At 37.3% G+C, this 17,376-nt stretch overlaps 1 protein-coding gene across 2 annotated transcripts; it reads left to right on the top strand.

The window, feature by feature from the left end:
- The first annotated feature begins 1,598 nt into the window (after positions 1 to 1,598).
- Positions 1,599 to 16,921, top strand: LOC114728684 (serine/arginine-rich splicing factor SR45a). Of its 2 annotated transcripts, none has more exons than XM_028915620.1 (7): positions 1,599 to 1,682; positions 14,777 to 14,799; positions 14,884 to 14,967; positions 15,092 to 15,200; positions 15,346 to 15,495; positions 15,920 to 15,983; positions 16,071 to 16,921. In XM_028915620.1, the coding sequence occupies exons 2-7, from the start codon at positions 14,777 to 14,779 to the stop codon at positions 16,748 to 16,750; spliced, it is 1,110 nt and encodes a 369-aa protein (XP_028771453.1). In that variant the 5' UTR covers positions 1,599 to 1,682; the 3' UTR covers positions 16,751 to 16,921. The 2 variants fall into 2 exon arrangements, with proteins under 2 accessions (XP_028771453.1, XP_028771452.1); XM_028915619.1 differs by lacking the exon at positions 1,599 to 1,682 and adding an exon at positions 13,835 to 13,924.
- The last annotated feature ends 455 nt before the right edge of the window (positions 16,922 to 17,376 follow it).

Below are 17,376 nucleotides of genomic sequence, written 5' to 3'. Positions count from 1 at the left end.
TAGTTGATGATGCATGCCATTACTGAGCAAGCATTCACTAAAATAATTTCCTTCACTTCTAAAACAAAATGACAGTAGTTTGATGAGCTTATTATGGATCAATGACGCCACCTATTCTTCTCATCATTCACTAAAACAAAGATGTCATTATTACCTATTCTAGTAAAATTGCCCGTCAAAGCCATTAACCATTGTCTATTAAGGCGTATTCTCAAAATATCGATATCTATAGTTGTGGCAAGAGGTGCATGATTTGGTAGTATTAATTTGTCCACTATTAGTAAATAAAATAATTTCCTTCAATTTTAAATCTCAAACAATTCAATTTATGGTCCATACACAAAGATTTAAGGTCATTTCTCCAATTTTCTCTCCATTTCTAAGTTCAAAGCCTTCGTTCTAGCTTCAACTTCTACTTTGCAAGATCTTTGACAATGTTAAGCTTGTTTCTTGGCAACTCTCAGAATGCTCACAGAGGAAATATCTTCTTACTAGTTGATGCCCATGAGGAGACCTGTTTTGCTTCTTGACATCAACGAAATTGATTTGGAGCTTTGAGGAAAAAAATCATGGTAACTAAATGTGTATTTGGTTGCTGGCATGTTCTCCAATTGAGATTTGAGTTGTGCTTTCTTTGAGATTGAAAGGAATAAGATATAGTAGGTTTGGACAATATATGTTTCCACATGTGGAAAAAAGAGGAAACCTAATCGTAGTTTCCTCATATGCTGACACTTTTTTTCACGAATTTATAGGATACCCCATGTACTAGCTAGTCTAAGTTTATCTCCCGGATAACTAATTTTTATGGTAAACTAAAATTTCTATATCAAACAACTTAAGATGCATTTTCTCATTGTAATTTAGAGAATGAAAATTGTGTATTTTATTGATACTTCGATTGGGTATTTATATACAATAGAGGAGCATAGGTATTAATGGCTCATTACTATAAAATTATATCATATCATATCCTATATACTAATTACAGGATATTTACATATCTTATAATATCTCCTATAATATCTCTACACTCCCCCTCAAGTTGGAGCATAGATGTCAATCATGCCCAACTTGTTACAAAGATATTCAACTCGAACCCCATTGAGAGCTTTGGTGAGAAGATCACCCAACTGGTCGCTGGATCTTACATGTCCTGTAGAGATGAAGTTTTCCTTGAGCTTGTATCGGACGAAATGACAGTCAATCTCAATATGTTTCGTTCGTTCATGAAAGATCGAATTCAAAGCTATGTGTAGGGCTGCTTTATTATCACACCACAGCTTTGCTGGTAACGAGGTTTTAAGACCAACCTCTTTTAGTAGCTGGTATATCCAAACTATCTCACATACAGATTGCGCCATGGCTATGTATTCCGCTTCTGCACTCGATCGTGACACTACATTCTGTTTTTTGCTTTTCCAGGACACCAAGTTGCCTCCTACAAAAACACAGTATCTTGTAGTAGATCGTCTCGTGGCTTTCGACCCACCATGATCAGCATCACAAAAGCACTCAATGTCTGTGTGACCATGATTCTTGTACAATATCCCCCAACCCGGGGATCCCTTCAAGTAGTGTAACACATGCTCTAAGGCTTCCCATTGTCGGACAGTTGGCACAACCATAAATTGGCTAAGGACACTTACTGGATAGGTGATATCAGGACGGGTTACTGTAAGGTAATTCAACTTCCCAATCAGTCTCCTATACCTCTCTGGATTTTGAAATGGCTTGCTCTTAGCAGCCTCATCAGGATTTTCACATGGTATGCTCCCATCAGCATCAAGCAGAGGATTATAGACCATAGGGAAGCTAGTCGGGGCAGCCCCTAGTTTCCCAGTTTCTTTCAGCAGATCAAGAACATACTTTCTTTGAGTCAATAAGATGCCTTTCTTGCTCCTCATGACTTTAATTCCCAGAAAATACTTCAATGAACCCAGATCCTTTGTTTGGAAATGTGAGTTAAGGAACGATTTGAGAGATGAGATCATCGAGGCATTGTTTCCTGTAATCACAATGTCATCGACATATACAACCAGTAGGATCATGCCAGTACTTGTTTGCTGATAGAACACAGAATGATCACACTTACTCTGGTGCAGGCCAAAGTTCTTCACAACAGTACTAAATATGTCAAACCATGCCCAAGGACTTTGCTTTAAGCCATAGAGTGATTTCTTAAGGCGACACACCTTCCCACGCTCCCCCTGAGCAACAAAACCTGGTGGTTGCTCCATATACACTTCTTCAAGGAGATCACCGTTCAAGAATGCATTTTTGATATCTAATTGATGGAGATCCCAACTATAGGTAGCGGCCATGGAGATGAACAGACGAACAGAAGAGAGCTTGGCCACGGGGGAAAAAGTCTCAAAGTAGTCAATACCATACTTTTAAGCATAGCCTTTTGTGACAAGGCGAGCCTTGAGGCGTTCAAGTGTACCATCCGCCTTAACTTTAGGGGTCAACACCCATTTACACCCAATAGCTTTCTTTCCTGCTGGTAAATCTACTAAGGTCCATGTGCCAGCACAATGAAGGGCCGCCATCTCTTCTTCCATAGCAGTACACCAACCCGGGTGGGACAAGGCTTCATGAAGGGACTTAGGTACTGAAATAGTATCTAAAGAGGCAACAAAGGCACGAGAAACAGAGGGGAGGTGGTTACATGAAACAAAAGAAGAAATAGGATGGGCACAAGTACGTTTACCTTTGCGAAGGGCAATGGGCAAATCAAGGGAGGGATCTGGATTTGGAACAGGAGGTGTCTCAGAGTCAATTGAGGGATCGACATCTAGACCTGGAGCAAGGTCAGGCTCAGGGTGCATGATGCTTGCTGCAGGATCAGATGACGAAGCAGATAATGGTAGAGCAGAATGTGGCGCAACAGTAGTAGTAGTTTCCTTCAAACGTCTGGAGTAGACCCGAGACAAAGGTGGTTGACCAGGTGCCAATACGAGAGTTGGTGCTGGTGGTAAGCTTGGACTAACAGAATATACCAGAAAGGTATCCTCCTCCGCTGGTGGAGAAGGTAAAGCGGAAGCATTAGATGCAAAGTAGGCAACGGATTCCTGAAAAGTGACATCGGCTGAAACCAGATAACGATTCAAAGTAGGAGAAAAACATCGATAACCCTTTTGAACTCGAGAGTAGCCAAGAAAGACACATTTAAGAGACTTGGGGTCCAATTTGGAGACCGTGGGACGCACATCCCGAACAAAACAAACACAGCCAAAGATCTTAGGATCAATAGGGAACAAAGCTTTGGAAGGAAAGAGAGTGGTGTAGGGAATGTTACCATCAAGGACAGAAGAGGGCATGCGATTAATAAGAAAGCAAGCTGTGGAGACCGCATCTGCCCAGAATGGTTTTGGAACCTGCATTTGAAATAAAAGTCACGGGCCACTTCTAATAAGTGACGATTTTTTCTTTCGGCCACACCATTCTGAGCCGGTGTATCCACACAAGAAGATTGATGAAGAATGCCATGTTGAAGCATAAAAGAGCGAAAGGATTCAGAAACATATTCTTTAGCATTATCACTGCGCAAGGTGTGGACAAGCGTATTGAATTGAGTTTTAATTTCGGCAACAAAAGTACAAAAGTGAGAGAAAAGCTCAGAACGATTTTTCATTAAATATAACCAAGTGGTATAGGAATAATCATCAACAAATGTGACAAAATATTTAAAACCACCTTTGGACTCAACTGGACACGGACCCCAAATATCGGAGTGCACTAACTCAAAAGGGGACAAAGCCCGTTTATTGACTCTAGACACTAACGGTAGACGATGATGTTTAGCAAATTGACACGACTCACAATCTAAAGATGACAAATGATGAAACTGAGGATAAACCTTTTTTTAAAGAGGATAAAAATAAATGACCCAAACGACAATGTGCTTCAAATGGAGTGACACCACCAGTACAAGCCACCGCACGAGACCCCTGATCATTAAGGAAGTAATGCCCGCCAGATTTGTAGCCCCTACCAATAATCTTCTTCGTCAAAAAATCCTGTATCAAGCAATGGTCAGGAAAAAGTAAGACCCAACAATTTAATTGGCGAGTAAGCTTGCTAGGGGACAAAAGGTTAAAAGCAAGATTCGGGACATTGAGTACAGATTTTAAATGAATAGAAGGAGTAGGTTTAACAGTGCCAGATCCAAGGACACGAGAGTGGGAACCATCCGCAATGGTGATAGCAGAAGGGTTAGCATAAGAATTATAGCTAGAGAAGAGATGACGGTTACCTGTCATGTGATCAGTAGCACCAGAGTCTATGATCCATTTGGAGGAAGAAGAGACAAGAGCAGTAGCCTCATTACCTGTTGCACTAGCAGTGCTCACGGGGGGATTTGCAGATTTCAATTGAGCATACTCGGCAGCTGAGATAGTAACCATGTCACTGGCTGTTGTGGCCACATGGGCAGAGCTCTGTCGTTGTTATTTGTTTTGCAGCTTCCGACATGTGCGTTTAGTATGTCCCGGTTCCTTGCAGTAGTAACATATCACTTCCTTGGGCTCCTGATTACCACCTCCTGGTTTCGGACCACTACGACTAGGGAGCCCTCGATTGTCATTCTGGCCTCAACTGAGTAATGCACTAGTAGGTGTAATGGGAGCTGAGGAAGGGTTTTGTTCAGTTCTCAGTACACAAGAGAAAGCTTCTTCAAGAGAGGGGATTTCAGCTCCAGACAAAATTTGTGATCGAGCAGCCGCATATTGAGATGGCAGTGCAGTCAAAAAACTCATGGTGGCCATCTGCTCGCGATGAGACACATTAACTTTCCTGTCATCAAAAATAGGCATAAGAACATTGAGCTCTTCATAGGTGCTTTTAAATCCATAAAGAAGTTTGTGAGGGAACGATCAACTGGCATCTCGGACCGATAGAATGATCTGCAGACCTCGTAAATACGAGAGATATTGTTCTTTCCTGAGTATAAGAGTGCCAAATAATCCATTAGCTCTTTAACAAATTCACAATGAGTAATAGAAGGTATGATCTCACTGTCAATAGAGGTACGAAGTTGTAATAGAAGCCGTGCATCATCTCTTAACCATGACTTGCGAGAGGCATCTTTTTCATCAGAAGGATTGTCAGTCAAGTGATCTTCCTTCTCAATGCTCCGAAAATAAATATGAATAGTCTTACTCCAATCCAGATAATTTTTCCAAGTTAGTTTGTGTTCAGTAATCTTAGTGACTACTGGAACCACCTCAAGAACAACAGACTTGTTATCACCCATTAGGATAATAATTATCACAACAATACTAATCAGCCAAGTGGATCACACTAGGGACCACAGAATAAAAAGTAGATCAGAATTCTACAAACCAGAGTGCTAACGCTTTCTCAGGAAGCCAAAAGTGCTCTGAATCACAACAAACAATGGGACCCAGGAAGTAGAAGCAGCAGGGATGGGTCGGAAAACAACAGACGATGCCAAAACGAGAGACGACGCCGAAAAACGCGACAGCGCGTGAACAGTGCACGCGCAGCGGTGACGACGCGTGAGGGCCACGTACTGCTCAGACGACGACGAGACTCCGGTGGTTGGCCGATCGGAACCCTGCGACCTCCTCTGACCGGCGCGTGTGCACTGTAGAGGCGGGAAAACGGACCTCTGTGGTAGCCGTGTGAACAGTGCAGGGACGCTGGTGAACAGTGCACGGACGCTGGAGGCCAGAAAAAATGTTTCTTTTAACCCTAGTAAACTGGCTCTGATGCCATGTAATTTAGAGAATGAAAATTGTGTATTTTATTGATACTTCGATTAGGTATTTATATACAATAGAGGAGCCTAGGTATTAATGGCTCATTACTATGAAATCATATTATATCATATCCTATATACTAATTACAGGATATTTACATATCTTATAATATCTCCTATAATATCTCTACACTCATAATGATGAGTTTTGATTCCATTACAAAAAGCGTGAGGCTTGATGATCATAATGACCAACAGAATAAAAAATTTGAGATGTTAAAGACACCAAATTATATAGAGATGTGAAATCAATATTATAGAGTCAATTATTATGAAGAGCTAATCTCACCTTCATGTTAAAGGACCTCACCAATCTATAGTGGTGTTAAAAGATATGTCTCTTAAGATTTATTTCAAATATGTAGCAAGCATTTACAGATGTGCATGTTTCTCTTTAGTTAAATCCATTGCCATCCTGACTCACTCCACCAAGATGGAAAAAGGAAACATAATTGGTATTATAGGCCCCAGCTAACATTTACAATAAGAAACTGAACTAAAAGGACAACAATAAGATCAAGCTTAATTTGTCAGCTTTTCATATTGATTACACACTTTTACCATAATCACAAATATTCACAAGGAAATTCACTCCTGCAAACACCAAAGTCATTCTCCGCTTGAGGATATTGATTTATTTCTCGTTATTGGAACCCTATTGATGGACTGTGAGCAAAATTTTCCATAATTAGAATGCGATAGAAATAAGAGCAATAGATAAAGTATTATTTACCCCCAATCCCCATCCCTAATATAAGATAAAGTATTTAGTTTGAATTGAACAATAAATTAGATGTCATACTAAGGACCAGAAGTAGTATAAAAAAATATTTAGATTCATAACAACTATTTAACTTGAAAAAAGTAATAACAGAAGCTATGCAAATCATATAAGCTCGAGGCAAGTTATATTGATAACCAAATAAAATAGAAAAGCCTTGGTTAGAAAAGTTGCCTCTTGCAGACTAGCGCTTTATGTTTATGCTGTGTAGCCATAGCATAAAAACTGCGTTCAAGTTATAACATAAACTAAATACTCTTGTTAATAAATGGCACTTTAAAAAAAAAAAAAAAAACCTGTTGGAACTTCTGAACCAGTAGAAAGATTTGCAAGGTTACTGGTACAGTCACTTGTTCCACTTGCATCATCATTAGCCATTGTTGCTTCAGAAGTTGAACCATCACCTTTCTGCATACAAGAGATTTCTTCTTCAAATACCAATTAATTATTCATAGTTATGCTGCTTTGGATTACCAAGAGCACATATAATATATGATGAAAAGAGAAAATTGAATAAGAGCTTATTTACTTTAAAGTATTGCATTCTGAGACAGTTAGACAGGGAGAAAAAAAAAGGAACATTGACAGAGGTTAGGTATATGTAGAATAGACACAAATATTGATTTGAAAGAAGACAAGCATGACAAAATCCAGCTCACAGCCCAAAAGCCTAATGACAACATGACTTTGGGTACAGAAGAAATGCAGGGGCTTCAGATCCTAAAGGGCTAAAACTACAAACACTAATACACGATTGACAAAACTAGAACAACTAATAAATAATGAAAGGATAAGGCCAGCAACAGGTAGTAAGTTGACATCTAAATGGGCTTCATGAATTCCTATGCTCGAAAACGTTTAGTGTTATATGAAAAACTCTGTTTAGAAACAAGTAATGCATGCTGGGAAATGTCTATCTTCTAGTCACACAGAGCGTATAACCATATATTACCAAAGGGGAAACAATAAATTCTTCCTTTCTTGTATGACAAACATTCTAACATATTGATGGAAGTTCTCCAAGGACAAGATAGGTTAAGTTGCATAGCATGCTTATTTCAATTTGAGCAAACTTAGGACTATTACCTCTCCTAAAGCTAACATGTCGTGTTGTGTTTTCTCTTCAAATAACCAGAATGTATTTACTAAGGTCTCAAGCCAAGGATCAGTTTCCTGTTAAAAATGACGAGTATCAACTTTGGACTGAATAGTTTTTTGTGTGCGCATGTCATTGACAATGCAAATTCCCATAGCCCTGCGAACAAGTAAGTAATATATGTTACCATGTATAATTTCCTACTGAACTATTTGTATTATTATTACCTCAATCAACCCAATATTTGCTGTTCTCAGTGTAGCACAGGATAAAGGTTCTGGTTCCTGACCACTTGTACTTGCATAATTGGTTGGAGTACATTTTCCCAAATTGGGTGTCAGTAGTCCCTCTTCATGTGATGATAGTGAGAAAGCTAGGGGCGCTTTACCCCTTTCCTGCACAAAAGTAAGTAATATAATACTTAAAATAGAAAACAAGTGCACAAGTGTAAACTTTCACAAAGCAAGCAGATAATATTAGAGCTCAAGGAACATGAATTATTACATGTGAGGCTGACGACTTGCTCACGTTGCTCATTGTTGCTGCGAAATTGTAACAAATTAAAACTAAAAAGCAAAAGACAATAAAATAGAAGTAAATACCTTTTCTTGAATATATATGACCATTATTATTGACAGGATTCTTGCTAGCACATTTGTATTAGCATATGCAAGGAGTTTCTCAAATATGTGTGTGTGTGTGTGTGTGTGTGTGAGTGTGTGTGTGAGCGTGTGCGTGTGCGTGTGCGTGTGCGTGTGTGTGTGTGTGCCTGCAATATCACAACATCCGACCCTTTTATTGTTCATAGCAAAGCATCTCAGCAAACTGGAGATAAAATAATCAAAATTTGCGTAAAGTAACCAATGCATGAAAAGTGAATGAAGGTGTGCAAAGTAACAAGACTCCAGTGATTAGGTACCAAATCCAGAATGGGGTAAAATTGCATATATTTTACTCCAACAAATTTGAAATGCCATGATATAGTTAATGAGGTGCTCCAAGAAACGTACCAGAAGCACAGTCAACCAGCAACTGCTCGTTTATTTCTGAATGCATGGGAAATTGTCCTGATTGAGAATCAATTTGTGCTTGTGTGCCTCCTACGCTTGGATTTTCCTGTAACTAAACCGAAGAAGAGTCTTGTTTCTAGACATTATTGCACTTGTAAAAAGTCAACTTTATCTGTTCCAAACCAAGCCATATGTAGAGGGAGATTTCTCATGAGTACTCACTCCTTGGTTCAGCCATTCTCTGAAGGAGGCAAAGTCACAGCTCACCGTCCACCACTCAAGCAAAAATCCTTCCGGTACATCTACTGCTGCGAAAAATAGACCATATTTTCAAGTCAAGAAATTTTCAGTCACCTGAAGATGTATAGTTCTGAACATAATTCAAGAATACAAAAGTGGAGAACTAATGTATTAGTGTTTTATATTATAATTAATAATAGTATGCCTCTGAATGTGGAATTTTACATTGGCGTCAACCCTATTTAGTACTCTGCACAAGAGTCCTGACGGAGCAGTCTACAAAGGAAATTAAAGAACAAGTGGCACACAAATATATGCTAGAGATGTACTATAGAGCCAAAGAAATTTCGAAAGATTTGTAAAGCTAACATGCTAGAGCTGTCCAACGTCCAATGTCTGGTGTCTAGAGTAATTACCTCCAACCCCAATTTTTCATCTTTTGACGCTAGCACTGTCTAGCGAATTCTTGGAACAGTTACCACAATAGTAATGACTTCAGATGCTGAGTGTCCTAAACACTGGCAACCGTCCATCTAGGGGTGCAAATGTATTGACTCCCATAAATTTATTGGGCTTACGTTTGTTCAGCTCACAGCCTCACACAACTACCCTCCAATTTTACGTCCATATCAACGAAAAAGAAATCATTTTACCCTCTGCCCAAACACTCAACCACCAATCCACCCGAGTCTTAGCTGCAAGAAATTGAATTCAAGGAAAGGGAAGTAATTGCGTGTCACAACCTTGGCAACCTTCCAATCAATTAAATGCATGCATATCACAATAATTACATATACGTAATCATTTGAGTGAAACCGACTCTCTATAATGATTATATCATTTTCTACAATCAGGGAAATCAGGGTATCACGACTATACGTGGAGGAACCAAACCACTACAGATACATTCATTTACCTGGTGGAACATTCGGATCAACTTCAAGATTAGCCTCATTCTTGAAAGTTTTGGCAAGTTCTGGCAAATTTTTCTTCATGAAATAGTCATGAAGGTAACGATCCAACCTTCAAAATCCCAGAAGAAATAACTTGTAAGACAAGGGAAAACAAATCAGCGAATCTCCAGTGATCTAAAACAGTAGAAACGACAGCCAAAAAGAGACAGAAGATCAAGAGTACATTCGGCGAGCATCGAAATCTGCCATGAGGACTGCGAATTTCCGAACCCAGAAGCAGAGAGAAAAGTCTCAGGAGAAGAAGAAATAGAGAAGAAGGCGATTATACGAGAGAAGAGTAAATGAAGAACACGAAACGCTTATAGATTTTGAAGGGAGAGAGACGGGTGGAGCAATAAGGAGAGTGAAAAGTGGAGGTGCATGGCTTCATGCAGCCAAACGAAGTTATGGATTTGAGTCAGCAACGGCGGTTGTCTTCTTACACAGTCAGCGTTGAACTCCACGTGTCAATTTTTGCTTACTTCATCCTCACGATTGTGGGGTTGATGGGTGAGCATTAAACACTGAATATAAAAATATTTTTCCAAAATTAAATATTATCTTCCTCCTGTGAATGAAATTAGATGAGGGTTCATGCACTCTCTTTGAATAGTAATGGTTACAAATAAAAATAAATATGGTGAAATTAAGTACATTTAATCTTTGAATTTTAGTCTAAGGAAAAGTAAAGTGCATTAAATAATTATTTATATGTTCTAACTTCTCTTATCTTTTGTACATTGAATTTGTATTTTCTAAGTTGGTTGGGTGTATTTTAAATTCATACATTGTATAATAATGTACCTATAATGTTGTGTAATTCATTGGACTTTGAAGACATTTATTGCTTCCTCCACTCTTAAATATTGGACTGAGATAGATAAATTATTTATAGAAGTTAAAAAAATAGTTAAATTAATTATTAATAATAAGATTTGTGTTAATTTTTAATAATCATTACCCATTATTAATTATTAATAGAATTTTCCTTTAATATATGCAATTAAAAGGGAAAAAAGATTATATAATTTAAAAATTAAATTAAATTAAAATCTTATAATTAAAATAAAAACAAATTCTTCAATTAGATCTTATAAATTTCTCCATATTAATTTCTTCACTCGAAGATCGTGGTGATTTAAAATTCTTCTACAAGTTCGATGCACCGAATTGAAAATAATTTTATATGTGAAAAAATAAAAATGCCTTAACAGCCGAAAATTAAATATATCAAAAGTAAACGCAACATATCACAATCAAACATTGCCTTACACCTTGTCAAAATTAAGTACGTAGTTATCACTTGTCACACCTTTATTTGTCAATTTTTTAAGTGCCTTTAGTGATTAGACATGGGTTTAATTAGATTCACAAGCGCTGTTCATCTTTTAACAAGCTGACATCGTGAAATGAACCTGCAAATGTTTGGTATGTTATGCTTTCACAGGTTTTATAAAACAGCTTTGCAAATGCAAGTCGTGCACTATAATTTACAATAATTCTATTGATATATATATACTCCTCCGATCCTAAATATAAAACCTTTATATTTAGGATCAGAGGAGTCTTTTTTTTGCTAAAGTGTAGGTATCGTTCTATTGGAGACAATCCTACTCGAAGTACTGTCAGACACTAAGGCCATGTTTGGTAGGAGGGATTGATTTTGATGGAATGGGAATGGTAATAGAATTGGGAATGGCAATGGTAATGGGATTGGAAATGGGGTTTTTATTTTATGTTTGGTAGGAGGTAATGTGTGGAAGGAATACATGTATTTATTTTATTTATAACAAGATATATAAAATTAAAAGACTATAATACCCCTCAGTATCTTAGAGCTTAGGACTCCAACCTTATACACTCCTCTTCTAATAAAAAGGAAACCGCCTAATCATATATATTGTTTTAAAAATAAATACATTAAATTTTTACTCATTTTACAATAATAAATAAATAAATAATAGATTAAGAAATGGCTTCCTATCGTATCCCAACAAATTTATATGTAAAAAAAGAGTCAATGCTTCCTTAAAATTTATCCCGATGAATTATTGATAATTTCTTAAAATTATAAAATTTTTATTAGAAAAAGTTATCACTAGGTCCTTAAAATTATAATTTTCTTAAAATTTAGTAATGTGTTTTGAAATTAATAATATGTAAGATCAAAAGATAAGAAGCAAATGACATTTTTTACTATAATTTTCTGTAATATAAGTTCAAGTAAGATAATCCATGTCTCACTTCAAACAGTTATCAAAATATTTCTATCTGAAACAAAATATTTCAAGTCTGTAACAAAATATTCCTGTCTGAAATAAAATATTTCAAGCCTGTAACAAAATATATATTTTATCTTAACATTATTGTAATATAGGTATTTGTGTCTTTTATGTGTTTTAGTCCCAGGATTCAAAGCATTACCAAGGGGGAAGGTGGGATTGTATAATCCCACCAATGTGGCATTGCTCAATCCTGGTAATCTTTAATCCCTCCTACCAAACATGACAAAATCACCCAATCCCTCCTCCATTCCCATGCCCCTCAATCCCTCCTACCAAACGTGGCCTAAATGTAAGCATCTTTCCCAACAGTGATTCGAACCTTGGTTTGTTACGTTGTGAGGGACTAGCCCCTTCTGTTAAACTCAATTCTTGTTGGTTAATTCTATTGATATTGATAACTGGGTTTTGACAAATTAATATCCCATGTTCACATGTCATATTTAATTATAAAGTAAATTTCAATTCAAGTTATAAAGTAAATTTCAAGTTATCACTTAAAAGTGAGGAGTGTAAAAATTAAGATCGTCATTACTTTCAAAATTTTAGTGCTAGATCTGTTCAATTTAATTTTAAGATTGTGCATTAACTTTAAAGGTTTTGATATTATTTCATGAATAAGACATAAGTCACGTAACAATTAAGATTGTTATTTACTTATTAGAATATATAATAAGAGATGCATGAAACAGTACTGATATTGAATCTGTTCATGCACAGGCAGAAAATCACTCGCACAAAGTAGATAATTCATTTGATTGATTCATCTATACACATTTAAATCGCAACCAATCATATTATTGTATTTACCTTTTTTTTTTTCCATAGCAAGTTAGCAACAGCCAACAGCTTCACATAATCCACGGCAGCCATATCAACCTCTCCTAAACACAATACATTTAGATTACATGCCAATCACATATTTATATTTTTGCAAATTATATTGTACATTAAATGTGAATATCTTTTTTCAGTAAAAATTTAAATATTGATTCGTCATGTCATAAAAAATTAGTTCTTTCTATTAGATTTAACTCCAATAATAAAAACATAATTAATTCTAATATTATCAATTTTAATTTTGTGCACGTCAAACACAACAGATTATTTTTAATTTCATTAATTATAGAAATAATCTTTAAAAAAAACAAGACTGCTGGATTTTAAAATTTCAAATAAGTATTGGTTACTACATTCGTAAAAAAAAAACTACACTTAAAAAGAAAATAATAATATATTTTTATAGTAATTTTTGATTTAAAATTTTAAAATTTAACAGTTATTTTTTTAAAAAAAAAATTCAAATTATTTACGTGGTTAATAAAAAGGAGTACAAGCCATCCACGAGTTCCCTTCGCGCGCTTATTCTTCATGCCAACTCAACGTCAATGAGGACCAGCCACGTCAAGTATTCGACGGGCCATTAGACACCGTCCAAACAAAAAAAAGGCTATACTAACGACGTCATAGCACGTGGCGTCTTTTGATTGCCGAAGCACGAAACGCATAAACTCGAAGTCGAACTTTGCATTTTGTGACGATCATGAGCCGCGAAAAATTCAGGTTTTTATATTTTTTTAATACTTTTGAACAAGATTTAAATATAGCTTAGCGTCCGCATCTCCAGAAGCTTCTGCAAGGTCACATCTCCTTTTGTTAAGCCTTTCCTTCTTCTTTCCGGGCTAAAATTGCTCCTCCTTGAGAATTGAGGGACTGAGAGATCTTGCATTAACTAACAAAATCTGTTGGAAGAGGATTTTCATCATCTGCTTCTAAGGTGTGCTTCAAATTCATTCTGTTATGGACGTGAACGATTTTTTTTCTGTATTGCCTTTTCAATTCATGGGAATTCTGCTTGCTTATCTGGCTATAAATCTCATTTTTTTTAAGGTATTTGCATTGGTATTCTAGTTAGCATATGTTTTTAAATTTTAGACTTGGAATTTTTGGCGGAGGTGATATGCCTTTTAATGTACCTGGGTTGAGTTTGCTTGTATCAAGTTTTTGTATAAGCGTTCGAGATTTGAGAGGGTCTGGGTCTGCGTTTTCCGAGGGAGATATGACAAAGGTATAGTGTCGGATTTTGTGGACTTCTTGTGTGGTGACTTGTATTCATAAACTGGAAGGGGCCGTAAGCCGTGGCAAATTTTATTCATCTAGAAAAATGGATCTTAAAAAACCGAGTCGGGTAGATGTAGTATTATTTGTTTCATGAAACAGGACGAAACTGCTAGCCTGTAACTGATGTCTCAGTTAAAATAGTTGGCTTTGAAGCACATTTAAATTTTGAGTAAAGAGCAAATCAGTTGGTTGAAATATTTATTTGTAAAGTTTTGTAATTGAGAATTGCCAAGCTTAAGTGAAGTTGATTGAAAACTGGTCTTTGGCTGTTTCAAATAAGTATGCTGGAAACTGGTGATGCTTTTACATGTTGGGTCAATTAGAAAGTTAAAAGATTATATGCTGATGTTTGATTGAAATTGTATCATTAATTTTTTGGTACAGTAATGTCAGTTTCTCGTTGGAGTGTGGTATTTTATGTTTTTGGGCTCTTCTCATTTTTTTACTGATTTATTGATGTGTGGGTTTGTTTGATTCTTAAATCTGTATGTGGTCTGATTTGTTGCAGATGTCTTACTCCAGAAGATCAAGGTTAGATCACAAAATAGTTTAATTTTGTGCGTATTTTAAGTGGTGAAGATTTTTTTCCCTAAAGGTATTCTGTGTACTTCATAGGTATTCTCAATCACCTCTGTACAAGCGGTATGGTAGGTCTGTTTCCAGGTCTCTGTCAAGGTCAAGATCTAGGAGCTTTTCAAGGTAGACTCCCCCCCCCCCCTTTCCTGAGTTCTTTCCTGTCATGGACTTTTTTTTTCTTCACTTATTTTCTTGCTTCAGATGTTTTATTTTCCGTTCATATCTAATCTGTTATTTTCTGATACAGGAGCCCATCAAGAGATGCGGAGAATCCTGGCAACAATTTGTATGTGACAGGGTTGTCTCCTCGGATTACCAAGAGAGAGTTGGAGAAGCATTTTGCAAGCGAGGGAAAAGTATGCTGATTTTCTCTTACATTATGGTCATTGATGTCGTTTTTCTGGACTAACTATTGTTTGTTTAATTTCCTCTCTTTGAATTGAGAGATTTTGTGTCAATTTGTCATTCTTTTTTATGCCATTCTTGTGTTGCTTACTTTAGGTGATAGACGTTCACCTGGTTGCTGATCCATGGACAAGAGAATCACGAGGGTTTGGATTTGTGACAATGGAAACTGTTGAGGAGGCTGACCGATGTGTTAAGTATCTGAATTCGTCTGTACTGGAAGGGCGTGTCATCACAGTAGAAAAGGTATACTTTTTTAAACGTAATTTGGTTCTGAATAGTATATCTGTTCACTGTTGATTCAATTCATCTCGCCATGATTTTGCATGAGATATATGGATTAGTTGCTCATAGTTCTTTGTGAGATTTGAAAGCTTTTTGCTTCTTTCCCTGTGAAGTTTCCGCGGCAGCAGGTTAGCTGTGTGTAGCAGCTCTTCATCAAACTCTCAAATCACCACTAAACATACAAACCAAACACATCAACAAGTATCAGACCATTGGGGTTGTATGCCCTGCACATTTCTCTCTCTTTTCTTACCATTTTATGCTTGAATATGGTGTTTCGATAATTGTTATTCTTCTAACCGCTTGTGTAGTATTTGATTTTACCATTTACCATACGAAGTATATAGTTTTTAAGGCCTCATGCCGTTATTTACAATCATTACAGGCTAGAAGAGGTCGGGGTCGAACCCCAACACCTGGGAGGTATCTTGGGCTAAGGACTGTTCGAGGCAAGCATTTCATCTTCATTCTTTCTTTTTGTGTGATTATACTGGCATGCTCATTCATCTTTAACATCCCATGTGATTTTCATGCAGTGCGTCGTCATCGATCTTCAAGCTATTCTCCTCGCCGCTCCTCAAGTTATTCTCCTTACGGAAGAAGCTATAGTCGATCACCATATTCTTCTGATCGCAGCAGGAGTCGTTCTTATTCTCCTTATCGCAGTCGACGGAGGTCTTGCTCCCCATATTATTATAGTCGGGATAGATCATATTCTCCTTATTATCGCCGAAGATCCTATTCTCCTTATTATCGTCACAGGTCATGCTCTCGATTCTGCTCACCATACAGCAGGTCACCTGTCAGAAGGCGCGATAGATCATACTCTCCTTATGACTCGCCTGACGATCGCTACTACAGAAGATACCGTTATAGGTCCATTTCCCCAAGTGCCTCCCCAAGGCCAAGGAGAAGCTCGAGGTGGTATTCTCGCAGTGTCTCTCCTGTGAAGAGGAGGAGCTTAAGGAGGAGCTATTCTCGGAGTCTGTCCCCTAGGCCAAGGAGGAGTTCACGAAGGAGGAGCTATTCTCCAAGTCTGTCCCCAAGACCAAGGAGGAGCTCACGAAGGAGCTATTCTCGCAGCATTTCTCCCAGACCAAGAGGCAGTAGAAGGGTTTCTTCTAAACGTTATAGAAGCTACTCAAGAAGTCCAAGTGTGAGTGCAAGTTCAAGATCGGTATCAAGGTCTTCTACTCCTGGATCAGCGTCTCCTTGAAATTTGCTGGTTCTGTTTTGGCTTTGCCTTTATATTCCTAGTTATTATTGGTGGGGACCAGATATGTGTTAGTGTATTTGATTTTTTTAGCTGTGTAAGGATTAGTCTCAGTAGACAGTATTCCATCGTTTATCATATTAAATAAATAATAATATTAATGGTGGCAAAAAAGTGACCAATGTTGGTGGCTCCTTCTTCCCTATTAGAGGCTCAGCGTGATCTCTCTAAAATTCCAGCATTTTGTTTTGTAACATGTTTTTAACATGTCATCGCGAGACGCTACCCCGTTAGAGTCATTTTAAGCTAGATGAATGGAGTACTAAGGCACGTGTTGTTAATTCTCTTAACTAGATTTCAACTCCGTACGCGTTTCGTTGAGCCTGCATCAGTTCAATCGGACTCGTAAATGCACATGCTAGTTTTAAGCACGTTCTATCACAATGAGATTCTCCTCAAGTTGAAATCGACCCAAAGCATCCTTAAAACGTTAAAAGATCAGCCTTCCTCATGTGTGCGTCACCCTGTCAAAGTCCAACTTCAATGAATTGAAGACAACCTCATGGTAGCCAATTATACTTGCCAGAATTTCTGCCTTACGTTTTTCGGTAATTCAGTGTTATCAATGA

Source organism: Neltuma alba, unplaced genomic scaffold (assembly GCF_004799145.2).
Source record: "Neltuma alba isolate B1F8T4 unplaced genomic scaffold, ASM479914v2 tig00012565_pilon, whole genome shotgun sequence".
In the NCBI taxonomy this organism is placed as follows: domain Eukaryota; kingdom Viridiplantae; phylum Streptophyta; class Magnoliopsida; order Fabales; family Fabaceae; genus Neltuma; species Neltuma alba.
This window is presented reverse-complemented; position numbering and strand designations above follow the sequence as displayed.